The sequence below is a fragment of the Antedon bifida genome, chromosome 5 (assembly GCF_963402885.1).
Source record: "Antedon bifida chromosome 5, ecAntBifi1.1, whole genome shotgun sequence".
In the NCBI taxonomy this organism is placed as follows: Eukaryota; Metazoa; Echinodermata; class Crinoidea; order Comatulida; family Antedonidae; genus Antedon; species Antedon bifida.
Window position 1 is genome coordinate 10,750,447 of NC_136230.1, and position 26,075 is coordinate 10,776,521.

The 26,075-nt window shown below is 32.9% G+C and overlaps 2 protein-coding genes across 2 annotated transcripts; both read right to left on the bottom strand.

The window, feature by feature from the left end:
- Positions 1-4,967: 4,967 nt before the first annotated feature.
- LOC144843304 (alpha-N-acetyl-neuraminyl-2,3-beta-galactosyl-1,3-N-acetyl-galactosaminide alpha-2,6-sialyltransferase-like) lies at positions 4,968-17,264 on the bottom strand. Its single transcript, XM_078700099.1, has 5 exons — positions 17,052-17,264; positions 8,100-8,321; positions 7,252-7,679; positions 6,471-6,578; positions 4,968-6,009 (listed from the first exon to the last, which is right to left on the bottom strand). Exons 1-5 carry the CDS (start codon positions 17,262-17,264, stop codon positions 5,667-5,669), a joined length of 1,314 nt encoding a protein of 437 aa, XP_078556225.1. The 3' UTR covers positions 4,968-5,666.
- Positions 16,952-25,026, bottom strand: LOC144843305 (alpha-N-acetyl-neuraminyl-2,3-beta-galactosyl-1,3-N-acetyl-galactosaminide alpha-2,6-sialyltransferase-like). Its single transcript, XM_078700100.1, has 5 exons — positions 24,865-25,026; positions 20,371-20,598; positions 19,337-19,764; positions 18,624-18,731; positions 16,952-17,875 (listed from the first exon to the last, which is right to left on the bottom strand). Exons 1-5 carry the CDS (start codon positions 24,889-24,891, stop codon positions 17,332-17,334), a joined length of 1,335 nt encoding a protein of 444 aa, XP_078556226.1. The 5' UTR covers positions 24,892-25,026; the 3' UTR covers positions 16,952-17,331.
- Between the last annotated feature and the right edge of the window lie 1,049 nt (positions 25,027-26,075).

A 26,075-nucleotide genomic window follows, 5' to 3' on the forward strand; every position in this document is an offset into this window, starting at 1 on the left:
ACGGTTTTCAAAACAATGCTGTCTTCGTGGCCCTTTATGTGTAGTTGATTCATTCCATCGACCCATCATCTAAAACAGCGTAGGTATCAACTTGGCTGGTGGGACTGTATAATGTTACCGGGACGATTTTCAGTATTACGTCTCTGGGCTTGTACTGTTGACACAGACTGTAGAGTTGGTTGGTTGTTGCTGCTTGATTGGAAGGAGTGGACTGTTGAGATACCGGTGTCAGGGTGTCGTGCAAAACTGTAAGATGCAGTTCAGAGCACATCTTACAACCCTTCCGAAGAGTACATTCGGTGGTAACATGTTTTCTAGCGCAATGTTTACAGCGATTGTTATTAGTGATCCAATCCTTCATCTGAGATTTGCTTAGTTCTCTAAAGCTTTTGCAGCCCCCAAGGAAATGCTCGTTTTCGTTACAGTAAGGACAAAACATCCGAGGTAGTTTCTTGCTGTCTTTCGTATCTGTAAGGGTCATAGTTGTTGGTGGTCGGTGATTTCTTTGGTGATCCCTTTGGATAAGTTTATCCTTTTCTGGTTTCTTAGCGGTTAGCACCCTTCTAAATACTGGATCTTCCTCTTTGTCCCTAGCCTTCTGGACGAATTCAAGTAGATGCTTGAGTGTAGCGGTGGTATGGTTCTCTTTCAACTTGAAATTGGAATATCGGTAAAATCTGCACAACTTTGGATAATCCCTCCATGGTATCCAGTTCCGAGAGTTTCCCCAAAGCTTCTAGGGTTCCGTAGCAGTTTCCTAGGTCATCTGCAAAATCTCCGAGTGTATCGAGGGTGACTATCATTATATCACTATCAGGCAGGATCACTTAAATTAACATCACTAACATCATCATCATGGATATCATTTTGATTACTTGAAATTTAATCATTAATAACATTACTATTATTCACATTACTGTCATCTACTAAAACAACAGTCTCATTTAGTTTCTTTTCTAAAGATTTAATACTGTTTCTTGTCTGTTCTTTTTCAATCAAGAACTGGTCCTGGCAATCCTACATCCATTTCTCTTCTGTGTTGTAGTCTTCCTCGCCCTCCACATGTTCGACTAATTCGTTATGCTTTAGTTCTACTGCGGCAAAGAGGTCCTCTAATAAATCTGCCTTCCTTTTAATCTCTTCCAAATCTGGGTTCTCCAATGCAAGTATCCTCTTCAGTGCATTGCCTTGTCTGGTTAGATTTCCTTTAGCATTACGTCTGTTGATTTTCAGTTGTTTCAATTCCTCGGCCATTTTTATCCGGCTCGAAGGACCATGTAGAAATGTATGTAAGTACTAGTATGTTAAGGTGCATATTTTAGGCAAATCCTTCAAATTGTGATAATATTTTGAAACTTTGCACAGTTATTTATTAGGGTGTCAAAAACATGAAATGGAAGGGTTGCACAAAATTTGGTAAGGGGAAAGCCGCCATTTTGGATTTCAAAATGGCGGACCCCAAATATTCACTTTTCAGGTATATCTCTGCTAAAAAGGCACCTAGAGTTCTGATTTTAGGTGCATATTATATGGTAGTGGGGTCACCAAACATATTGGTATAACTAACATTTTGATTGCATGGCGGCCATGTTGGATTTCAAAATGGCGGACTTCAAATTTTCACTTTTCAGGTATATCTCTGCTAAAAAGGCACCTAGAGTTCTGATTTTAGGTGCAAATTATATGGTAATGAGGTCACCAAGCATATTGGTATAACTAACATTTTGATTGCATGGTGGCCATTTTGGATTTCAAAATGGCGGACCCCAAATGTTCAATTTTCAGGTATATCTCTGCTAAGAGGTACCTAAACATGAACAAACATATGTTCATCTGCCTCTTCTATGTTACATGGCATCAGCGTATGAATGTAACATAGAAGAGGCAGATGAACGTATGTTTGTTCATGTTAAACATGCCGCTGACAATTTTCCGCGCATTCTTGTCAAGACTGTAGACAGTGATGTTGTTGTTTGCATTGCATTGTCAGCTTCCTACAGAATACCTAGCATCCACGAGTTTTGGATCAAGTTTGGAGTGGGGAAGCACTTGAAGTACATCCCAATACACGAGATTGCTTCTTCTCTTGTACCACAAGCATCAGCCGCTTACTTGTTCTTTGATTCCTTTTGCGGTTGTGATACAACTTCATCTGTTCAAGGAAAAGGTAAAGCTACATTTAACGAGACTTGATGCCATGTACAGTACGACTCCAGTTTTCTAGAGGATGTCATTGTCTGTAGGGGATGTTAGTGAAACAGACACAGATTATCTAGAACAGTTTGTTGTAACTATGTACTGCAGAACATTTAATGGAAAGAAGGTAAATAATGCAAGACGATATCTTTTTACAACAAGAGGAAAGCCAGTACGGTTTGAGCTACATTCAAAATGGCCGCCACGCAATTAAAGACGTTATACCAATATGTTTGTTGACCTCAATACATTATACTTTGTACCTAAAATTATAAGTGTAAGTACCATACTGAAACATTTTGAGTCCGCCATTTTGAAATCCAACATGGCCGCCATGCAATCAAAATGTTAGTTATACCAATATGTTTGATGACCCCATTACCATATAATTTGCACCTAAAATCAGAACTCTAGGTGCCTTTTTAGCAGAGATATACCTGAAAAGTGAAAATTTGAAGTCCGCCATTTTGAAATCTAAAATGGCCGCCATGCAATCAAAATGTTAGTTAAATACCAATATGTTTGGTGACCCCATTACCATATAATTTGCACCTAAAATCAGAACTCTAGGTGCCTCTTTAGCAGAGATATACATGGAAAGTTAACATATTTGGGGTCGGCCATTTTGAAATCCAAAATGGCGGCTTTCCCCTGACCAAATTTTGTGCAACCCTTCCATTTCATATTTTTGACACCCTAATGAATAACTGTGCAAAGTTTCAGAATGTTATCACAATTTGAAGGATTGGTTCACTTAACAGGCCTACTATACTGTTATATCTGGTTCGGTAGTAGTTAGGTAGAATGACAGACGGAATGAAACAAGTAGTCAGCATGTACAACTCAAGGTAACTTTTAATAGGTGATCCTCTACAGTATTGGTGTTGAGGTTGCAAAGTGGCAAGGTGTCAATGTGGCAATTTGGCAATGTGTGTGTGTTCATTTATCACTACAAATACAAAATTATTAGAAACGGATAATTAGCAATAGTACCGGTAATATTAGCATACGGGTCACGTGACCCAACCTGTCCGAGCGAGAGAGGCTCTCGCTGAATACAAAACAATGGAAACAGCGTGCGACGGCCTAGAGTAGACGTCACCTAAACTGACTAAATTGTAACTTTTAAATCTTCTTATCAACAATTACAGCCTATTACCAGGATTCCTGGTTTATATAAAAACAGGTAATAAGGTTAATAATATTTCAGAACTCATCAAAACACTATAATTTTCATAATAATATATGGTGATTGGAACGCTTCAGGCATGTTTATATGACATTAACTGCGAACGAGTGCGCGCTCAACATCGTCCGATACTCGAAGCATATTATGATATGCACCCTCAACGGACGACAGAAATCTTTACAACAACATATATGTTTAATGTAACCTACATGGATTCCTAAACATTTAACAGGTTTACTAGTCTACGTAATATCTAATTGTTTACACTAATCCACATAACATTTGTCTTTTTTCTATCTAATTTTAACCCTGAAACATTACAGAAAGACTCAATCTCATTAAAGAAATATTTTAAACAACAATTTGATTTAACTCTCATTTACTAATTTTTCCAAATGTCGGTATTGATCAACTGATTATAACGATAGTTTATTTATCGAATGTCAAAGAGCTGTTGACGCTTTAGTTGGTCTATCGCACGCTAATTTAGACAATAATTTATCTGACGATAATATCCAAGATGTTGGATTACTGGAAGATGGTGTTTTTGGCGATCTGGACTTTGATTTAAAAGTCAAAGTCTTTCTGAAACCGGTAGCCTTTCTCTTATGGATATTTGTGATATTAAATGCCATAGAGATTGTACAAAAACTGTCTGAAAGTTTACCACTTGATCATGTAGAAGTAAGTGTTTGTTTAATGTATTTTTTAACGTAATATTTTTTTTTTCATTTCATTTTTTTAAATTTGATTATCTTTTTGTAGTATAAGCAAAATATCTTTTTTCAATTTTAATTCTTAAGTCGATACCGTTTCTCTGACTAGAAGTTGTAGAAAGATTCGTCCGTGTATTTATTATGCAGTAACCACTTTGGTGCAGATAGATTATTACATACCGCAATGAATTATAATTTGTTTTTTACTATGATGACATCTTTAAAAATATAAAAAAATGATGCACTGTCAAACTATATACTTTTAAACTTAATATATGAACATTTTAAGAAGGAAAGTTATTGTTAAGTTTGTTATTTCGGCCTAAGAAAATGTCATAATTTGTTTGATTGTCAAAATTGTTTTTAATATGCAATTAAAGATTAAGCTAATCAACTTGTGTTCTCTTAATTTTATAGTAAATCATACATATGATACATTTTAAGAAAATGAAATGCAAAATAAGTGTTCCCGAGCATTCTGACGATCTACAATAATTTTAAAATTTAGCATAATTATTTTCACCATTTTCTTAACTTACACGTGCGTAGCCTCGTATAACGTAATTTCGAGTTGAAAAGTGAATCAAATATGATGATAATATTGAAGAAAGGTTGTAAAAATTCTGCGCACTCATGGCAATTTTTTAAACGCTTAAAATTGCCTGAAACGTACTCTCGCGTACGCATGCGTTATATGCGCTACGCACGTAATTGTATTTCAATATGATGAAATATGACCTGAAATTTATGAGTACCAAATTGTATTTAATTGTGATTCATGCTTGTGAAGATATGATTACAAACGTGATTTCGTTAAATCGTGCGTAGACCGCGTAATTTTTGATTGCGCAACATGAAAACATAACCACATCGATTCTTGGCCATAAGGAATATACTCTGAAAAATTGACTTCGCTAGATGAAACTGATATCAAGACAAGGCCATAATTATATACAAGTTAGTGTTTACCAACCGACCGACCGACCGACCGATCAACCGACCGACCGGCATAGTGAGCTGTAGAGTCGGTAACACACACGCACACACAAAATAAAATCACCCTTCTCCTAAAAACCCACCAAATTCAAATGAATGTTGAGTCTATTTAGATTCTGACACCAATTAAATTAGTTTTAATTTGAAGCCAATGTGTGTATTCAAGTATTAAAGTATCGATTCTATGTTCAGATAGAAAAAAACTCAGTTAGCAGATTAATGTTTTGACATTTAACTCTTTCTTAACTCTTTCTTAAGTTTTAAACATTTCGTTTTGATTGAAATCGGCCTAAAAATGTGTAGTCTTTTATTCAATGATCAATAATATACAAATATAATAATGCGACATTGATATCGCGCTATTTCGTAAATATCAGAGCGCTTTGAGTATTAGTTGCTTATTAAAATTATCTAGACTCTCTACAGGAAATAGCCCAACCAAAGAAAACCCCTTAATGACAATAACACATTATTTAATATTCTAACGAAATAAGAACATTGCATCCCGCAGAGATCTGGTTTAACATCAGAAATTATTCAATACTATGTAATATATTTATTAGTATTGTTTACAATCTATGCTTGGTTACTGGTGCCTTTCCTTGTCTTGTTCCTGTTATGTTCGATGTTCGATTAGTATCATGTTGTTTTCTGCGCCGCCGCTTAGATCCCTGACGACGTTGAATCATTTTATTCAAAAATTTTGTATGTACTGTTCCATTTTCTTTTATTTTTTCTGGCCATGTGGGGTATCTAAAAGTAATGTTTCTGGAGGTTGACCACCGACGGAAAATAGCCTTTTCAGTAATAAAGAGATGACCACTACGTGTTTTGTATTCACTCTTGTTATAATAGCTGCATTCTAGCTTACTATCCTCATAATAGTGATATGGCACACTAGTGTTTGTAGAACTAAATTAGAAAATATGTATACGATTTTAGAATTTGTATATTTTAACACAATTCAGTACAACAAACCACTTTAAAGGTTATCTGTAACACAACTCATAAGAATGGGTATGTAAAATGTATTAAAGAAGAGAATAAAAATGAATGATGCTTATGATAGACACAATGTTATTTACGGTGCTATTATTTATGTGCTGATTGATATTTATGTATTGTCTGTATGTATTATTATTATTATTGTCATTGTTGTTGCTGCTGCTGCTGTTGCTTTTGGTGTTGTTATTGTTATTGCTATTGTTATTGCTATTGCTATTGTTATTGTCTATTGTTATTATTGCTGTTGTTGTTTAACATATAATTATTTCAGAGCTTCTGCTCTTTGCACATTACTAAGACGATAATACGATGGTATTAAATAATGAAAACGCACAGTTCCTAATGAAATAGTTGTTATATTGCGTTACCTGCACAAATTCTCATATGCCATCCCGTATACAGTCATACTAGGGCAGAATTCCATAGCAAACACCATTGTATACCATCCGGTTGTCAGCATAGTTTTAGTTTCTTCTCTGTTGTAACAATAATATTATTGATGATTAATAATATTGATGATTAATAAAATAATAATAAAATGATAAGGTAGAAAAATAACAAGAACTGGCTTTTGAAATCAAGAGAATCAATAGAGCAAAAGTTAGAGTGGTCTTGGAACAATTTTAAAAAATGCAAAAACATGGCATGCAAAGTTAAATGTACCGGAAATTGTAGGGAGAGCTCAAATGTCGGCCATCCTGGGAACAGCACACATATTGAGGAAGGTGTTTTGTCTCTAAGCTGCGCGAAGCAGCAGCAACAACAACAACAACAGCAGCAGCAGCAGCAGCAACAACAACAACAAAACACTAGGCATACACAAAATCAAATTAAAATGTCTAAAACAATAGTCATACAAACATACATAACATTCATTAATTGTTTTATAAATCTCTTAGGCCTAATGTTCTAAAGTAAACTTGATTAATCCGTTGCTTCCATATTGAATCGATAACCATAATTATCAAAGTGCTTACCAAAAGCTGAACGTGTAATAGAACCATTTAATATAAAAATTAAACGTTTGTCATGCAGTAGAACTAATACTTCACTTACATGATACAAACTTAACCACATAGTAAGGACACATTATGTAGAAGTAATAGTAATAATAATTTTGCCATTTTTTTGCCAGTAATAATGTAGTACCTTGTAAATCCCGTTTCTTGTTTAAAGAGGTCTTCAGCTAAAACCATTCTGTCGGGTAGAGCAGAGTATATTTGAACATCTTGGTAAAGGTTGGCTAGAAGAAAGGCGTAGCGGTATTCTTTGTTTGTGAGCTTCGGGACTTCTTCAGTTATACTCATCCAACTAATGATAATCATCTGAGTTCGAGTTGTTTTGTTTACTAAGATCTCTCGCAGTACGGTCTCACTGCTCAGACCCTGGTTAAAGTTACGGTGGCCCACAACTCTGATGGTCGTGCGAGTGCCCGCATCATGTTCAAAGCCAACCACAGAGGCTAGATTCATTCGTATGACACAGTGGTGTTGATCAATCTCTCTTCCAGCGTTTGATCCTAATAAATGACCAGAGCTTGTCACAACAGCACATTCATTGCAAATAAGGCGAAGACTCTAAGAATAATGGTCAATAATTAATATTAAATTTAATTTATTATGTTTAATTATTTCGGGTTTTAATCTTGAAAACTTCAATTTCAATTAAATTTATTTCCACAATATAATAACATATATACAGGATAATAAATGCAATGAAGTAATGTTTTGAAATGTTTTATATCCGGAAGTATGTTAATTGACATGAATCACATGAGAAAAGTAGGTTAGTATGAAATCAAACTCTGCCTACAAACAGAGAACATGATCTGTTATAAGATGTAGTTTAAAGGTGTTCATGGCGAAATCAACATGTTGAGATAAAGTTTGCGGTACACCACGTAAATTTAGTTCTGAAAAGAACTGTTGAGTTTCTGAAATTTAATATATTTCCTTATAAGTAACCAGATAACATCATATACAATTACCAATTAATACCTTATTAGCAGCTAGACTGACATATCCAGGAAATTGATGCAACACTTCTGTTTCTAACGTTGGTTGTGTTGATATTACATTAACGTTACGTAATGTCGTTTCTTCACTTATGAGTGATTTTACTCCGAGGGTTAACGTACCATTTAAGAAAGTTAACGTAAATAATGCCGTAATCACACATGAGTAACAGATTAGAAGCAGAAATGGTATTGTTGAATGTTTCTAGTAGAAATATAATAATAATAATAATAATAATAATAATAATAATCAGTTCTTCAAAAAAGATGAGTAAATATAATCAATATCGAATATTTATAACATTCTGTTTCTACTACTTCCATCTTCTTTCTACACAATAACATACTTAGGTCTATATATTATTAGATAGTATGCTCGCCTCGCTCGCGTACCATCTAGGGGTCCCCACAGATGGCTCTCGAATACAATAGAACCCATGGGGATATTATTGGGACACAAAAACGGAAGTGTCCCTTTAATTGGGGTATTCGAAAATAAAGACAAAATAACGAATACTGGATACCATAAAGAACAATTCATTGATGTGGACGAAACTTGGAGAAATTGAGGAGAAATGGAAATTTAACTACGGGGATTGGGCGGCACGGGGTGGTGGTGATAGAACCGCAGTAATAAAGTTAATTGTATTTATACAGTAATAAGAACCACACTAAATAAATACAGTAAGACATTCAACGATCGAAACATGTTTATGTTATGTTGTGTTCCGTTATGTTTTCACTATTAACAGCCATTGGAGTGGAGCTGTATCATGGAGGTTGGTGTTTGCCTTCCAACCCCAAGATAAAGTTTATTTTGTATTCTTGTTAGTGTAATCATGTACACATCAGTAGACCTTATAATTCGCTGGTTGAATGGTGACCGAAAACGTGAAAAAATCTCGTAAGGGCTCGCTTTTCATAATCGATCATCTCTCGTAAGCGACCACCGCTCTTAACATCACACTTCTCGTAAGTGACCACCTTTTTTAAGGGACCACAATCTCTCTCTCTCTCTTTCTTAAGGGGCCACTTATCATAAATCGACTACCTCCAGTAGCGACCACCTCTCGTAAATGACCAATTCTATTAAACGACCACCTCTCGTAAGTGATCACCTACTCTCATAAGGAACCGCTTCTCATAATCGATAACCTCTCGTAAGCGACCACCTCTCTTAACGACCACACCTCTCGTAAGTGATCACCTTTTTTAAGAGGCCACAACCTCTGTGGTCTCAAATACTTAGTGTCTGGGCCCCCTATTTAAAAATCCAGGATCCGCACCTGTTTTAATATAGAGTGCATATTTTTTAGAGATTTGGAAAGAAATCAAACAATATTTGATCTTTTTTTGTTTAGAATTCACTACATTAAGAGAAAATGAATATCATCAATATCAGCAAAAAGAAAATGGAATGTTCTATATGAATGTGTATTAGAGAATTTATTATTATATATAAATCCAAAGGCAAATTACTGAAAAAATGACAATGCTGTGGGTATCAGTGGCTGGATCTCAATGGAGATACAAAAAAAAAGCGAAAAGCTAAATCAAAACGATAAAGTAAACAGCCAGAAAAGTTAGCAGAGCTTTCGGGCAACACTAGCCCTTCATCAGTGCAAGATATATATATATATAAGGCAAATTACTGAAAAAATGACAATGCTGTGGGTATCAGTGGCTGGATCTCAATGGAGATACAAAAAAAAAGCGAAAAGCTAAATCAAAACGATAAGTAAAACAGCCAGAAAAGTTATCAGAGCTTCCGGGCAACACTAGCCATATTGACTTGATTGAAAAACCTTTTCTCAAATTTACACCCCTGTACAAATGACACTAAGCTAAAAAATGTTCAATTTAAATTTATTCATCGTATAATTTATACAAATACAATGCTCTTTAAGATGTCAAAGGTCGATTCACCAATGTGTTTTTTTTGCAAGGAGAAGCAGGAAACACTGCTACATATGTCCTTTGAATGTGATCTAGTAAAGAAAATTTGGGAAAATGTAAAACAATATATGTATCGAAATATCAACAATAACTTATATATCACCAAAGAAAGTATATGTTTTGGTTTTGGAAAAACACACAGTGATGCAAACATTCTAATTTTAATTACAAAGTGGTACATATTTAGTTGCAAAATCAAAAAACAATTACTTAATTATAATCACTTATTTCACATTTACCAAAAATACAAGGCAACCATATTATTTACAAAATGATTATTATAAAGTGTATTTTTGCGATACGTTATTTTTTTTTCTTTAATTTCATTACTCTCTTATTTTTGAGAGAGTATTATATCGTGTTTCTTTTTATTCGTTTTAATAGTTACGTTACCTTTATCAATTAATTTTGTATTATGTATGTGCTAAAATGAAATGAAAAAAAAACACTAGCCCTTCATCAGTGCAAGTGAAGGAATTTGGATAACGTCATAGTATAAGAGCTGGCAAGTGCTGCCTGGGTGGACAGGAATAAAAGAAATACAACAAAAGGAGGCAGGGTGGAGTCTGAATAAGAGTAGAAAACAAAATATATATATATATATATATATATATATATGAGATAAAACAAAGTTGCAAACAACTAACTACACTAGATAAAACTATGAATTATTATATGAATTTATGTAGAAGATAATGTTACATAAGAAGCAAAGCATGATTAAAGTAGAAATATACATTCATAAAGAAAATTATATGTGTATATTAACAATTTATACTTAAATTCAATGTGTATAAAATATAATACCATAAGAAAATTATAAATATGTTCGTGTAAAAAGAAGGTGTTAAAGAAACGCTATGAACATGTTTAAAGTATAATTGTAATTAATAATTGGTATTAATTAAAATTATAATTGTTTTGTTATGGCTATTTGAGTAATAATAATAATAATAATAGTAATTATAATTATTATTATTATATATTAATGTATGTATAAGTAAAAATTATAAACATCTGTATTAATCCTAGCTACGAAAATAAGAACATGTGATATGGTCAAAGGCCTAATTGTTCCTGCAGGCAATGGTATATTTAAAGATATTAAGATTGCACAGCTAGCAGATGACACAGTACTTTTTCTAAAAGATATAAACAGTATAGATAACAGCATAAATATTATTGAAAAGTTTGGAGAGGTGTCTGGTTTACAATTAAATAAGAATAAAACAAATGCTTTTTGGCTTGGCAGTTTAAGAGACTGTAAGGACACACATGGTAACATTTCTTGGACATCCACACCAATTCGGATATTAGGTATCTATGTTGGACATGATAAGGAATATTGTTATCAAAAGAATTGGAAAGAAAAAGTTGATGCATTAGAAAATACCCTAAAAACATGGGAGAAAAGACACCTCACTTTACTATTGTAAAAACATTAGCGCTCTCAAAAATTATATACAATTCCAGCATTTTGCTAGTACCAGAAAAAGTAATAAAAGAGGTGGACAAATTAATTTTAAAATTCATTTGGGAAACTAAGAAAGAAAAAATAAAAAGAAAAACCATGTGTGCAAATTACAGTCAAGGTGGTCTAAAAATGGTACATTTCAGATCTCAGGTTATATCTTTCCAAGTTAAATGGTACAGGAGACTGTATGAAAATGATTACGCCAAATGGAAATATTTACCAACATTTTATATGGAAAATATAGGCCCAAAATCATTAACCTCAAATATATCAAAAGTTCCATGTAACATATCCGTACCACCATTTTATCTCTCGGTTATTAAATCTATCTCTGTAGCTAATGCTTGCAATAATAGATTAAATAAGAAACCAATAAGCTATGATGATATTATTAATCAATCATTATGGGGTAATGCATTTATCTGTATTAAAAAGAAGTCGTTATATAACTGTAACTGGATTAGATCAGGGTTCTTAAAAATAAGTGATGTTATAAATAATAATGTGTTTAAGCCTGCAATAGAGATAAAAAGAGGGTTAAGATGTACACAAAATTGGATCAGTGAATACTCTTGTATATTGAAAGCCATTCCAAAAGAATGGAAATGTATTCTAAAATCAACATGTGACATTAATCTAAATGATGATATACCCATTAAAAACAATAAGGTCTTAAATATGACGTCTAGACAATTATATAGACTCATAATAGATGCTCAATATTTTACTCCAACGGCACAGATTATGTGGGAATCCATATTTGGTAATCTGCCATGGAACAAAATATGGTTAAGAAAGTTTCTGAACTTAAAGAAAAAAAACTGGCACATTTTAATTTTAAATTGTTGCACAGAATATTGCCAACAAATGAAAGATTACATAAGTGGAGCCTTGTAAATTCTCCAAATTGTCACACATGCAATGTTATTGAGAATGATGAACATATGTTAGCAGAGTGTATAACAGTAAATTGTCTATGGAGAGAGATAAACAGAATAACTAGAGAAGTAAGCATACATATTCCTGTTTTTTCTTTCAAAAGGCTTTTATTTGAAACTGACAACAATTACGTAAATAAATTATACACTTTAGGAGCATTCTGTATTTATAAAGTAAAGATAATAAGTTTAATGGAAAAAGAAAAAAAAAATCAATCTCCTACAATTGTTTAAATCTGAAAAAGAGATAAGAAATATGTAAATCTGCAGGTAGGCCTATACATGTGTATGTTCAATCAGATTACATGTAAGAGAAAATGTTAATGAGATTCAATGAATTATCTATTATATTTTTTTGTTTGTTTGTTTGTTTTTTTTTGCTTATATATTGTATGTTTTGTAAATATGTCTTAAAACTGGATGATTTGAAAAAAAAAAAAAAAGACAAAATGTAAGAAGCGTTTTATGGATTGATGATAAAAAAACAATGATGAAGGATGAGAAGGTTTATGTATAAGTTGTGAAATGTGTATTGTGATCAAAGCTTTTATGTATGTACAGTATATATATATTCCTAATGCATGTGAAATTTAAAATGACAAAATTGTGGAAAAAAAAAATATGTCTAAGTTTATAAATAGATTATTAAACATAAATTCGGTTAAATGATAATGTATGTGTAAACATAAGAATATATTGAAATATATTAAAAGAAAAAAAAGTAAAAAAAAAAAGATATACATATAATAATATGTATAGTGTATTTAAATGAAAATGAAAACTATATGTAAAGAGAACATTATATATGGAAATAAAAGTGGGATGAACCCACATAAGATAAAAAAAAAAAAACATCTGTATTAATTGAGTAGAGTAGAGAAACAAATATTAATGAAAATTTTGCATATAAAGATAAATATTATTTACAAAAATATGCATTTTTATAAGAAATAAAAGAGAGAAAGAAATTAAGATTATGGATGCCGTCTTGTTCCCCCATAAGTACGTTCACATTCTAATTGAAAATTCATCATGCAACTGGTTTAATTCCTTAGGCTAAAAATTCATTTATGAATTGAAAATGACGCACAGTTTTTGTTTGAACTACAACTAAACTTCGACGTAAGGTTAATTGTGCTATGTTACATTATTAGTTTTCTTATATTCAAAAGTATTTTCCATGACTTGTCTTTTGTAAAATACAACAATAGAGCATTTTCAACAAATAGTAGGCTTACTAAACAAACAGGCGATGAGAGAACGCCACTACGAATAATACTGTGTCTTAAAGTAGAGTTGATCACGCCATAACGTTGATGTTATTGTTGTTCGATTTATAAAGCACTTATACAATCGAAAAATTTGTCCCAAACCGCTGCGAGAAAAGACAGAAAGAAATTACACAGAAAAAAGATAGGTTTTTAAGAGTGTTTTGAAAACTATGATAGAGGATGCATTTTTAATAGTTTTTTATAATAATAATCAAATTTTATTTTCCTAAAGTCATTGGCAACCGGCCATACCCATAATACTATTTAAAATGGATAACTGACATGATGAATATTTGGCAAACCCAACATTTTATTTGAGCGAGCAGCTCCTGAAATTGAAAAGCAAAACCGTGAAGACAAAATTATGAAGAAAAAGTGTAGTGGATTTTCATTTACACATCCACATGCACATATTATAGGCCAGACTTTTAACCATACGTATGCCATACAGTATAGTTATTGTAAAACTGTGAAATATCGTCTGATTTTAGTGTATTTCGTTTATTCTCAAAATACGAAAATCCAAATATATTATAATTTTCGAAGGAAATGTTGTTTGAGTCAATGTTATTACTTTAATAGTGGTATAGATTTGTTTTCATTCAGAGACAACAGAATCTACAAAATAGTAATAATATCCTTGCGCTGTACACAAACACGATCAAATGATGCATTAGTCCCACACTATACTTTGTTCTACAGATTGGTATTACGATTTCTAACACGAAGTTAATTCATACACTACAGTAATATAATAATAAATCATTTGCTTTATAAATAACATTGTGTAAGAATTAGGATTGTGGGTATAGGCCTAGTTTGATAAGCATACCAATGTCCAAGGACAAACTCTAGGCCCACCTAGGGCCTAGCTAGGCCAAGCCTAGCCTAGAAGGTAGGCATAGGCCTAAATTAAAGCAGAAGAAGCAGATAATTTTTCATTATGTTTAGGTAGAGTAAGCCTCTAGGCCTTATTTACAAACAAGTGAAAAAGTACATATGTATCTCTATAATATGGTTTGAAAGTAAACAACAATCATGGTAGGCCTAGCCTAGACCGGTTTTGGGAATAAACTACTCTCCTTGTGTACTCACATTTTAGGCATAACTAAGGTCTACCCTAGGTAGGCCTAGCCTTTATTTAGGGCCTGGCCTACTAGGCCTAGTTTATAAGGCCTATCAGCCTAATATTAAACCTTACGAACTAATATCCATAAAGAAAACAACACTTAACACTTACTTTAGATTAATTTTGGTAAGGTTTATTACGAAATAAACCATTAGTAAACCAAGTATTCATTTAAAAACTAGGAGATAACTTTCGTTGAGTTTTTTTTTTATTTTTTCCGATTTTGGGTCAGGCTAAGCCAGACATACAAGACAAACGTGATGTGCCTACTCGTCATTCAATGACTCATCATTAATAATGTACATTACAATATAATACTCACATAGCTATATTGAATTCTTGTACAATACACCGGCGCCATTGCAAAGTTACGTAAAGACTGTAGAAATAAATATTAGATATTTACGAAAATACAGACAACTCATCAACAAAATCAACGAATATAGGCCCCTATACGTTACCTATTTTGTATCATAGTATTATAACAATAAACTGTTACCTCTAAAACCAAAAATACAGTGGGCTACCTTTGTCTATCTTGATCTTGGTGTGTATTAACCATACGTCATAAGACGTTTCGTCAGTCGGAAAATTATTCACTATGTTTGGCTTTATTGACTTTGTGTAGTCATGTCTTTCAAATAAATTATACGGAGGCATGTTAGTGCCATATTCGTCAACACATTCTTCATACTATATAATATTTTGTTAACTGTTGCAATTGCCATAATCAGTTATTTTTTTTTAAATTCTAGGATTAAAAACCGTCAGTACAGTACTGTTTTTATTGTAGTATAGTAATTAATGTAAGGTCCTTGAATAGATTGTGTATTATATTATTGTGTAAATAACAACGCAGAAAAATTACATTTATTACAGATTAGTAATCTGTTCAAACGAATTAGGAATCCATTCAAACGGATTAGTAATTTGTTTAAACGGATTATAAATGGCACTTGTTGTATATGTTGCAATTCGTTTGAACGGATTACTAATTCGTTTAAACAGGTTATTAATCCGTTCAAACGAATTACTAATTCGTTACAACGGATTACGTTCGAAAAACATATACTTAAAATGGCATTAATGGGCTTTCGTAGTATTCATATGTTGTATTCCTCCATGGTTGTATTGTAATTCAAGATGTATGTCATCTTCACACAGTTCACATATTCATAACAACTACAGTGTATTGTTGATAATTGTTACTTTGATTGGCACGGTCCATGTACAGAATGTTTTGCTAGTGCTAAGTGGTTGCTGATAAAACAGGATGATTTGATTGGTTGTATTGACATGAACATGTATTTGATATTGGAGATAGTTTAAGATGTAGTTAAGTTTGGTTGGTGATCTTATGGGAGAAATACTTCCACTTCCGGTGAAGGTGCCGAGATACCTTAAGTTTGAATAAAAGTTATATATTTGTGTTATATAAATTGGTGTTACATGTCTTGTATGTTGAGTCTACAAAGATATAGGAGGTAACATCACAACAAGCTTATTGACTTTGTGTAGTCATGCCTTTCAAATAATTTATACGGAGGCCTGTTAGTGCCATATTCGTCTACACAATCTTTATACTATACTATTTTGTTAACTGTTGCAATTGCCATAATCAGTTATTTTTTTTCAAATTCTAGGGCTATAGTTAAAAATTAACATTATTGACTCTACATAAAATGTCGATAGTCATTACATTATCACATCTGACTGAGTACAGTAAGACAATGTTTATACTGTAGTATAGTCATTACTGTAGGTCCATGAATAGTTATTGTGTAAATAACAACGCAGAGTAATTACATTTACAGATTTGGCATTTTCCAAAAAAAATTCAAAAAATAGTATAAATTGATCTGTCCCTGCACTAATTACAATATAAAACGGAACAAATAGTTTAAAAAGCTTTATTCAGATACTACAGTATAATAAATAGTGCATAGAAAAACTAGAATGTGAATAAGAAAGACATGTTGATAATGTTCGTTCTTCTTTCGTATCAACATGTTGATAAATAGGGACAGTAACACAATTACATTACATATTATTATACTACTGTACTAAAATATACTTGTTTCCCCAATCTCGAAAGGCTTTTCCGAACTTAAAAGGTCCAGTGTACTGTCCATGTGGCTCGTGTTAACCCAGTTCATCTAGGGGTTACGCTAGACGGTGTATTGGTCCATCTCAGCCCATGTCGTTGTGGACAGCAGAAGAACGATCGCCGTTTGGTGGAAACAAATTCGTCTTGTGGAAAATCGACTTTAGGGAGAAGAAAGTTGTTGTATGTGTCGTCCACACCTGTGCGCAAGTCGTTGCTAAAAACGCGTAGTCTTGTTTGACTTGGTATGTTCTCATTTGCCAATACAGATACCATTATTATTAAACATGGATATTCTATTATGAAGTTCAGACGTAATTACATAGTTAAATTTTAAATTAGGCTAAGTATTTCTTAAATTACCCTTTCTCTTCAGTCTTTTCTTTTTACGTTTTTTCTTTACTTTATTATTTAACGAAACATTATACTGCTGTTTAGATAGTAGGACATTGCTTTGTAGATTATTACTTTGTTTATATTCATTCAAAGCAGGCCAATGTTCAAGACTTAAATTTTCTTCGGTAATATTGCTTAACGGCTTATGTCCTTTAACTCTAGTTTTATTCTTTTTATCTTTTTTTATTGATATTTGAAGATTTACACCATGTTGATCTGTTTCCTTTTTCCGATGTTGACTAAACTCTTTTCTTTTGGAGTTAAACTTGTCCAAAAACGGAGTATGTAAAGTTCCATTTTCCTTCTTAACTTTCTTCGGCCACACAGGATGTCTAAAAGTAATGTTTTTGTAGGTTGACCACCGACGAAATATTGCCTTCTCAGTGATGAAGAGATGGCCACCCCGTTGTTTATTTTCACTCTTGTTATAATAGGTACATTCTGATATTGTCTTATCGTAATAATGATATGGGACCCGAGTATTCGTAGAACTATAAGATATCAAAATAAATAATAAATATTATTATTAACATTGAGTTTCTAAGCGTGTTTTAAAGCGGTGAAGTGCTTTAAGGCAGTTTGGGCAACCGCCGTATCCGTATACGTATGGGTAAAATTCGTGTACTACGTCACACATTCTATGTAGCTTGACATCATATACCGTACATGATACCGATTTTCGATGCCTTCGACGTGCGGATTGCATTCCACACGTTTATTCGTTGAACATTTATTTGTTAAACGTGGCACAGTATGATTACATTTTTTACCAGCAACACTTAAGCATAAATTATTCAAGAAATTCAGAGTTTTGATTTTAAAATGTTCCAAGAAAACGAAAACAAAAAATGTTGGCTAGGCTTACATACCTTTAGCCTTGTAACGATACGTAAAATGATTTTGTCCAAATGAAAAAAAGCTATAAATTATATATTTATTTATTATTTACGTGTTGTGACACTGATAGGTATTCGTATACGTGCGTTTGCCCAAACTCTCTAGCAATAATATTATTGGGTAAGTATGCAGATATCTGTGAATGGATGGAAAGAAAATTGCCCTATTAGGACTTTCGTCTTCGAAGCAACACAGCTAATATTGGAACGTAATACATCAACACTATTTACTATAGTTCATAATCTTATTGTGTCAACATTGTTGAATAGTGATTAGAAGTATAATGGACAAGTGTTAAAACACTTCTAGATTATGGACTTATCAGTCTCGGTAGTGTGTTACCTGCACAAATCTTCATATGCCATCCCGTATACAGTTATACTAGGGCAGAATTCCATAGCATGCACCATTGTATACCACCCGGTTGTCAACATTGTGCTTACTTCTTTTCTGTTAAATTATAATACATATTATTATCTATAACATTAATCATTTTGATGGTTGATTGTAAGCAACCTTTGAAATTCAAACGAGATAGGTTTTAGAAATTTTTTTAAAAATAAATAAAGCAGTAACATGAATACGTATGATCGATAATAGATTATCTTACTACACGATTAATTAGAAATAATTTAAAATAAGCCGATACCACACAACAATAACAACAGGCCTATACCGAAAATGCACTGGTAAGACATTACATATAACCTGTTATATTAACCTGCGATTTTAACCCCAATAATAACAATCCCGGTAGTACTGGGCAAATTATTACTAAAATCTACCAAAAACATAAAATTATGACGTGGTCATTAGAATTCGATAATATAAGATCTACTGTATATATTAAAACAATTTTTTTCCGATTATGAACCACTAACACGGTCCTGAAAACAAAACAAACACACAACACATATACCCACAAACCCCCAAATTCAAAGGAGTTTTTGGAGTTACAGGCCAACACCAATTAAATTAGTTTTGTTTTTTAGAAGCCTAATGTTTGTATTAAAGTATTGAAGTAAACGTACACATAAAATATGTTATTATGTTACCTTGTATAACCAGTTTGGTTTTTAAAGAGGTCCTCAGCTAACACCATTCGGTCTGGTAGAGATGAGTATATTGGAACATCTTTGTAAATGTTTGCTAGAAGAAAGGCGTAGCGGTATTCTTCATTGGTTAGCTTAGGAACCTGTTTGATTATATTCATCCAACTGATAATAATCATTTCTGTCCGTGTTTTTTTGTTTACAAGTACCTCTCGTAGCACACTCCTTTTGCTTAGACCTTTGTTAATGTTCCGATGGCCAACGACTCGTATAGTCGTGCGAGTGCCAACATCATGTTCAAAGCCAACCACAGAGGCTAGATTCATTCGTATGACACAGTGGTGTTGATCAATTTCTCTTCCAGCGTTTGATCCTAATAAATGACCAGAGCTTGCCACAACAGCACAGTCATTGCACGTAAGATGGAGTTTCTTAAGAAATTATTATTTTTAATAAATTATTTATAAAAAGAAAATGCATTTATGTTTTTAATACATTATTTCAGATGAAATAACAAGCACAGTAGAACCACTATTAAGAAGACACATTCGGGACACAACAAATTGTCCCCTTAATATGGGTTTTCGTGGGAAACATAGGCCTATATACCAAAATAAACAATTTCAGAAATTGAGAAGTTTTTTATTAATAATATAAATGTATATAATTATTTTGTATTTCATTTTGTTTTTGAGTTAAAATAAATAATTATTTTGATTTGATTTGATTGAATCAACCAATTGGCACACTCAAACTTGTCCTTGTCCCGTTAATATGGGTGTCCCCTGAGTAGGGAGTTTATTTTAGATTAGATTAGATTGATGTATTGCCCCTCGTTTCACATGAAAGTGCCCTTTTAAAGGGTTGCCCGCTAAACAGGGGTGTCCCAAAAGAGGGATTCTACTGTATTTTATTTACTAACGGCATTAATTTTTTCTATGCAATTAAAATGTGAAATTGTGAATGCTTTTAGTTTTCCTTTCCTTCCTTTTTTATAATCTGTAAAAGATTGATATTGTTACATAAAACAATAATACCTTGTTGGTTGCCAGGCTAACGTATCCGGGAAATAGACCAACGTCGTCATCATCATCAGCCCTGAATGTGATTGGTTGTCTTGATGTTGGATTCAAAACGCCACGTTTTGGTATTGGGGTTGTATTTCTAATTGTTCGTTTGATAGTGGTGTTACCAAATTTGAAGATGAGCACGAAAGTTAACACGCAGGAGTAAATAATTGTCAGCCAGAATGCCTTTGAAATATTCTAGTAGTAAAATAGAGATACAACTTTATTTACGATTTTGTTTGACCTATAACAACATTAACTGTCCCTATATTAGTAATAGTAGTATTAAGGGAGGTTTCGCAATCGTACGAATACAATAACGAAAACGGATACGTCACGCACACGTATTCGTTTTTCGTAAGCCAGTAAAAATCTGTTTCGCATGGCAACGAAATATTGAGGGCGCCGTCCAAAATATGACTGCGGTAAATTTGAGCGAAGCGCAGGTACGTGTTGCTTGGTGCTTGGCTGCCTAGGCCTAGCGTAACATCAAAGCGAGTGAGGACTTTAAAAACTGCTATTTATCAAAATTGACCTGGCATTTTAGTAAATTACTTTAGTAAATTACTTTCAATAAAAGTATAATTATATTAAATCATGAATCATTCCTGAATCAAATGCAAAATGTGCAAAATAGATCAAAAACTATACTCGTTTTGTAGTTACGAATATGACTGGTGATATTCGTCAACATGAATACGCTTTACGAATATGAAATGGGGATCAGCTCAAAAGTTTCACAAATGTGTGACGTATCCGTTTTCGTTATTGTATTACATATGGTAACGGTATCGATAAAAAAGAAAAACATATTTCAACGAGCTTTAACTCGTTTAAATAACGTAAAGCCTACAGTTTTCCATATAATCGCCACGATTTCACAAATTGCTCTACAATTGTTAGCGTCGCCGACGCCGATTTGCCGCAGGCAAAAAAAATCAACAAAGCTGTATGGTAATTAGATACACAATGGTATCTGTGCATTGAAATTTATAAAATCATACAATCTAAAGTTTTCGTAAAAGATATTTCCAACTATAGCAATCTGAAATTGTTGATATATAATAAATCCAATAGTTCGAATGTCGATCATGTAGGCCAACATTGTAAATATTTACAACTCATTAGCTCTCATTTATTCTAAGGAGTATTATCCTTGTTTTTTGTTGTTTTACACATATTATTAATTTTTACAATATGAGCTCAATATTTTAAATTTGCAGTGAATAGAATTTATTGCATAGGGTATTAAAAAATCACACCGAAATTACACTGAGCTGTTGTACAGTTCTGTAGTCCATAATTGTTTTCCATAAGAGATTTCCTTACAGTTCTTTTTTTTTCTTACAACATTAAAAAATTATAGTTGCATAGGACAACTCCGTCAGTATGTCTGATAATAGTCCTCCCAATGAGGTGGTTCACTACTTGGGGGTCAAAGCAAACATACTTTGTTTGTTTGTATTTTAATGTCAGCATACGTTGTGTGCCAGATAACATGATTTAATTCCACATTATCAGCACTTATAAGAGTTAGTAAATAGACGAATAACACGAGCTAATAGCATGGTACTGTAATTCAGATGGAAGTAAGTTCTAAGGCATATTTTAATTAAAAATTAATTCAAAAGACATTTATTACGTCCTAAAGACACAAATTAAAAAAAAACAGTATTGACAAATTAAGATTATTGGAAAAATGGGCGAAGGCAGGATCCCCCAAAAAAATGAAAATCTTGTGGCGGGATTTCCTTGACAAATTAATAATTGATAACATGAAAAATATAAATAATAAATAAATAAATTAAAAATAATGATATTTAAAAATAAAAAATGTTATACCAGTAGATAAAAGTTGAAAAAATAAAGTAAATCTGATGAGCTGATAGGAGAGCATAGTAACGAATAAGATGACGAAATTAATAAATTATTCTAGCAAGTCACGGAACAAGAAACAACGAACACATCGATTTAGTAACGAGACCAACAGTGATTTTTTAATTTTCTTGGAGAATGAGTAGCGGGTGGTAGTACAAGAAATTGAGGGGGTAATTTGTTATACATGATTGGCCCAGAATATCTAATACTATGTTGAAAATAGTTGGTGTTGTGGATGAGAATAATGTTATTTATTTTTTTTAGTGTCATATTTATGAACGGTATTATTGGGAGCGAATAGGTAGTTAGGATGGCATGGGAGAATGGACTAAGTAGCCGAAAAACAAAAACTCCTTTCCCGGGATAGGTGAATGTCCGTGAGTCTGGAAAATAAATGGGAGGAATGTGACAGTGGATGAGCGCCAGTTATAGTCCTGATAGCTTTTTTTGTAGAATAGAAAGTTTATTGATGTTTGTTAGGTAAGTATTGGCCCAGACAATATTACCATAGCTCATTTAAGGAAGGATGAGAGTTCAATATAGGGTTCTGAGAATACTAGTTGGATTCTTGGACACTTTGTTGTCAGTTTCTTAGATATGGGGTGTCAATGGTAACGCCAAGAAATGTAATAGTCTTTACAGAGGGATTTCATGATTATCAATAAAGATAAAGAAGTGGGGACACATCAATACCTCTAGTCAACTGTGGGGTTCCAATGATGTAGCTACATTTTTTTGATTGAGGGAGAGCTAGTTTGTCAGCAGCAAAGTACTGGGACAAGGGGATACCGTTGGTATTAAAGGTGTCAAAAAGAGTTTGAATATTTTTGATAGCATGCAAAACTGTAGTGTCATCAGCATAATGAAAAAAAATTAGAAAGTTTGAGGTACGGTGGACAACATTAATGTAAAGGGTGAACAGGAGAGGGCCAAGAAAGGAGCCCTGGGAGACGCCAACAATTGGAAATAGAGTTAAAATACTTAGTGCATTGGGAGCGGTAAGTGAGATAGCTTTTTAAAACGTTTAATGCGGGCCCTCGGATTCCATAATGAGACAATTTAAGCAGTATAATAATTATTATGGTCAATGGTTTTGAAAGCCTTGGAAAAGTCCGATTCCAAATTGACGAAATTCGAATGCGTGAATAATTTTGTTAGTAAGATTGGTCAGAGCAATGAATGTGTTATGTCCTTTTCTAATATATCCATATTGCCTCTTAAAAAGAATGTTTGTTGATTAATGAAAATGTATCATGAATCTATCACAAATAACTCTTTCCAAGGCGTTCGAGAATATTGACAGGATAGAAATATGACCATGGGGCCATATTTGTAAATACGGGTAACGCGCGCCATCTTCAACTTATTTGAAAAAACATCTTTGCAGAGGAAAAGATTAAAAATGTGACACAAGGAAAGGGTTGATAACATGTTTAATGGGATTAGTATGGAAATCATTTGTACCAGGAGCTTTAGGACGGGCGTTAAGAACATTGCTTTTCGATTTGATTGAGGAAGAAAGTCATTGCTGAGGGGATTTTTTTTTTAATCAAGAGTTAATTGTATTCCAGGTAGATTTAATATAATTTTTTTGCTTGGTGAACGTATTATGAGAGTTGATTCTTTCGGCATATTTGATAGCGAAGTTAAGTTTATTACGGTATTGCTTATATTTAATTTCATTGGCAGGAGATGGGCGGTGAAGAAATTGATTTGAATTGGGTGGAAAGATAATTAAAACACGTCGAATCAATTCAGAAAATAGCATTATTAATGCTGTCGACAAATCGTGATGTATTGAATACAAAACAACCTCAAAGTCTTTCTTATAGAGTTATTGTGGTCTATCGGATTTACATTGTGGTTTTGCTTTGGACGCAGAACAAAGACGGAATCGATATGTTTTGAACAGATTTTGAGAAGGACCAATAATGACTTACAAAGACACAAGAAACTCTGTCGAACAAGTACACACTTCACATAATTTGAACTTTCCTGTACATAAATGATATTCAGTGTAGGCCTGCTACTATTAATTTTAATTATGTAAACTTCTAACTATAATCTTTGTAGACAACATATTATAAAGATTATGACGTTATTTTGAAATCTTAAAAGCATATTGTATGACCAATTCATTCACAATAATAATGATAACATTTAATAAGTAGTCTAAATGATATGTAGTTTTTCGGAACTTTTATTTAAACCGACAACCACGATTTATTTCAATGCAATTGTTTAACATTACTCTGCCCTCCATACCCAATATTTGGTAATACATAATTTCATATGTATCACATGTGGTGCCTGTATCATGTAAAGTTTAGGTTATGGTATATAATAACTGGAAATACACATTACTATGATATTGGACAAATCTAAATACAGTACCGATAATCAGGTGCACTTCATGTAAACAGTCGATTAATGTTGTAATGAGGCCAATGTTGCCTTGTGGTACGTACGCCTGAGCTTGTATTTCAAACCTTAGATAAATCTCCGTGTTTAAACATAACATTGGTATACTTCCTGTAGGCTAGGCCTATTATAGTTCATTAATAACTTAAGTCTTATTATACTTACGGAATATAAACGCCCATAGCAACTCATTTAGGATATTTCGTATTATTGTGTTAGACGGCGGCAATGCAGTATATGATGCTTCTTACTTTCGCCGGTAGCATAAAAGGCCATATAGAAAAAGAAGTATGGTCTTACTTCAGTCAAGTTATATATTACTATACGTTGAAGAACACAGACGTACTTACACAATGTTGAATTGAACTATACGAAGTCATCATTCGTGCTGTGCCGTATCATTATGTAAACAGATAAAGTTATAGATAAGATGGGGATGTATATCGGTATGTTATCACACCCTTGAATTGCCAACGAGTCTGTGAAACAATATTAATCATTTACTAACAAAATTACTCAGTTACTACACGGTGCGTCAAGAATTCCAAATAAATCTGTTTAACAGATTCAGCCAAATTAACCGAGTCGCCCGATAAGTTGACCAAGATCAACAACACTGTTCTACTGTGTAATTCCCTCGGGGTTAAATTAACCAATTTGTAATAATCTGTATATTTTGTGAACTTCTTGGTGTGTCTAGGAAATTAGGACGGGCTAACAATATAAAACACAACATTCCATTGACACGTATAGCTTTTAACTCCCAAACCTCCCAACACTCCCGAAAAAGGAAATCTCAATAGAGCCTAGTATATAAATAAATAAATTTATAGATTTCTTTTAATAGCGCCCTCCTAGTTTAATGTGTTTTTGTATAGCACCCTCTTTAGTTTGGATAAGCTTTTGTACAAAACCTCTCGATATTTCAATTTTCCGATTTGGTCTGTTACGTTTAAATTTTGGTAAAACGTTTGTAAAACCTAAATTGTTCATGTGCGAGCAATCGTAAAATTTAACAATTACCGGGGGTTACTTTGGTAAAATGTACTTGAACTAAACACAGATTAATGCATGAAAAAGGAAAGTAAAAATAAAAGTAAAGTTTAATTAAAGATGTATTGTCCCTTGAAACACAAAAAATGAAGGTCAAAATATTCTAAATTTAAATTGGTCAAAGTAATATTAAAGTTATTCACTTTAAGTCGAAAATTCAAGCCAAAAACAACAAGTTTACGTAATTAACAGGTAAATTAATTTGATTACATTTCATCTGGAAAATCGTCGCGAGAGAAAGTAAACAAAGATTTCAAACCACGAGTATGCATTATACATGATGCTAATTAGGATTGTTTACAACTCGTCACGGTTGAGAAGGT

Bases quoted from the DNA above. Each gene is read 5' to 3' on its own strand.
- LOC144843304 (XM_078700099.1), bottom strand. From the start codon at position 17,264: ATGGTATCTGTATTGGCAAATGAGAACATACCAAGTCAAACAAGACTA. The intron at 7,680-8,099 runs GTATTAATTGGT...CATTATTCTTAG, and splicing joins TCAGTCTAGCTGCTAATAAG to AGTCTTCGCCTTATTTGCAA. The intron at 6,010-6,470 runs GTAACGCAATAT...TTTCTAATTTAG, and splicing joins GCATATGAGAATTTGTGCAG to TTCTACAAACACTAGTGTGC.
- LOC144843305 (XM_078700100.1), bottom strand. From the start codon at position 24,891: ATGAGTTGCTATGGGCGTTTATATTCC. The intron at 20,599-24,864 runs GTAAGTATAATA...TTTTACTACTAG, and splicing joins GCTATGGGCGTTTATATTCC to AATATTTCAAAGGCATTCTG. The intron at 19,765-20,370 runs GTATTATTGTTT...TAATTTCTTAAG, and splicing joins TTAGCCTGGCAACCAACAAG to AAACTCCATCTTACGTGCAA.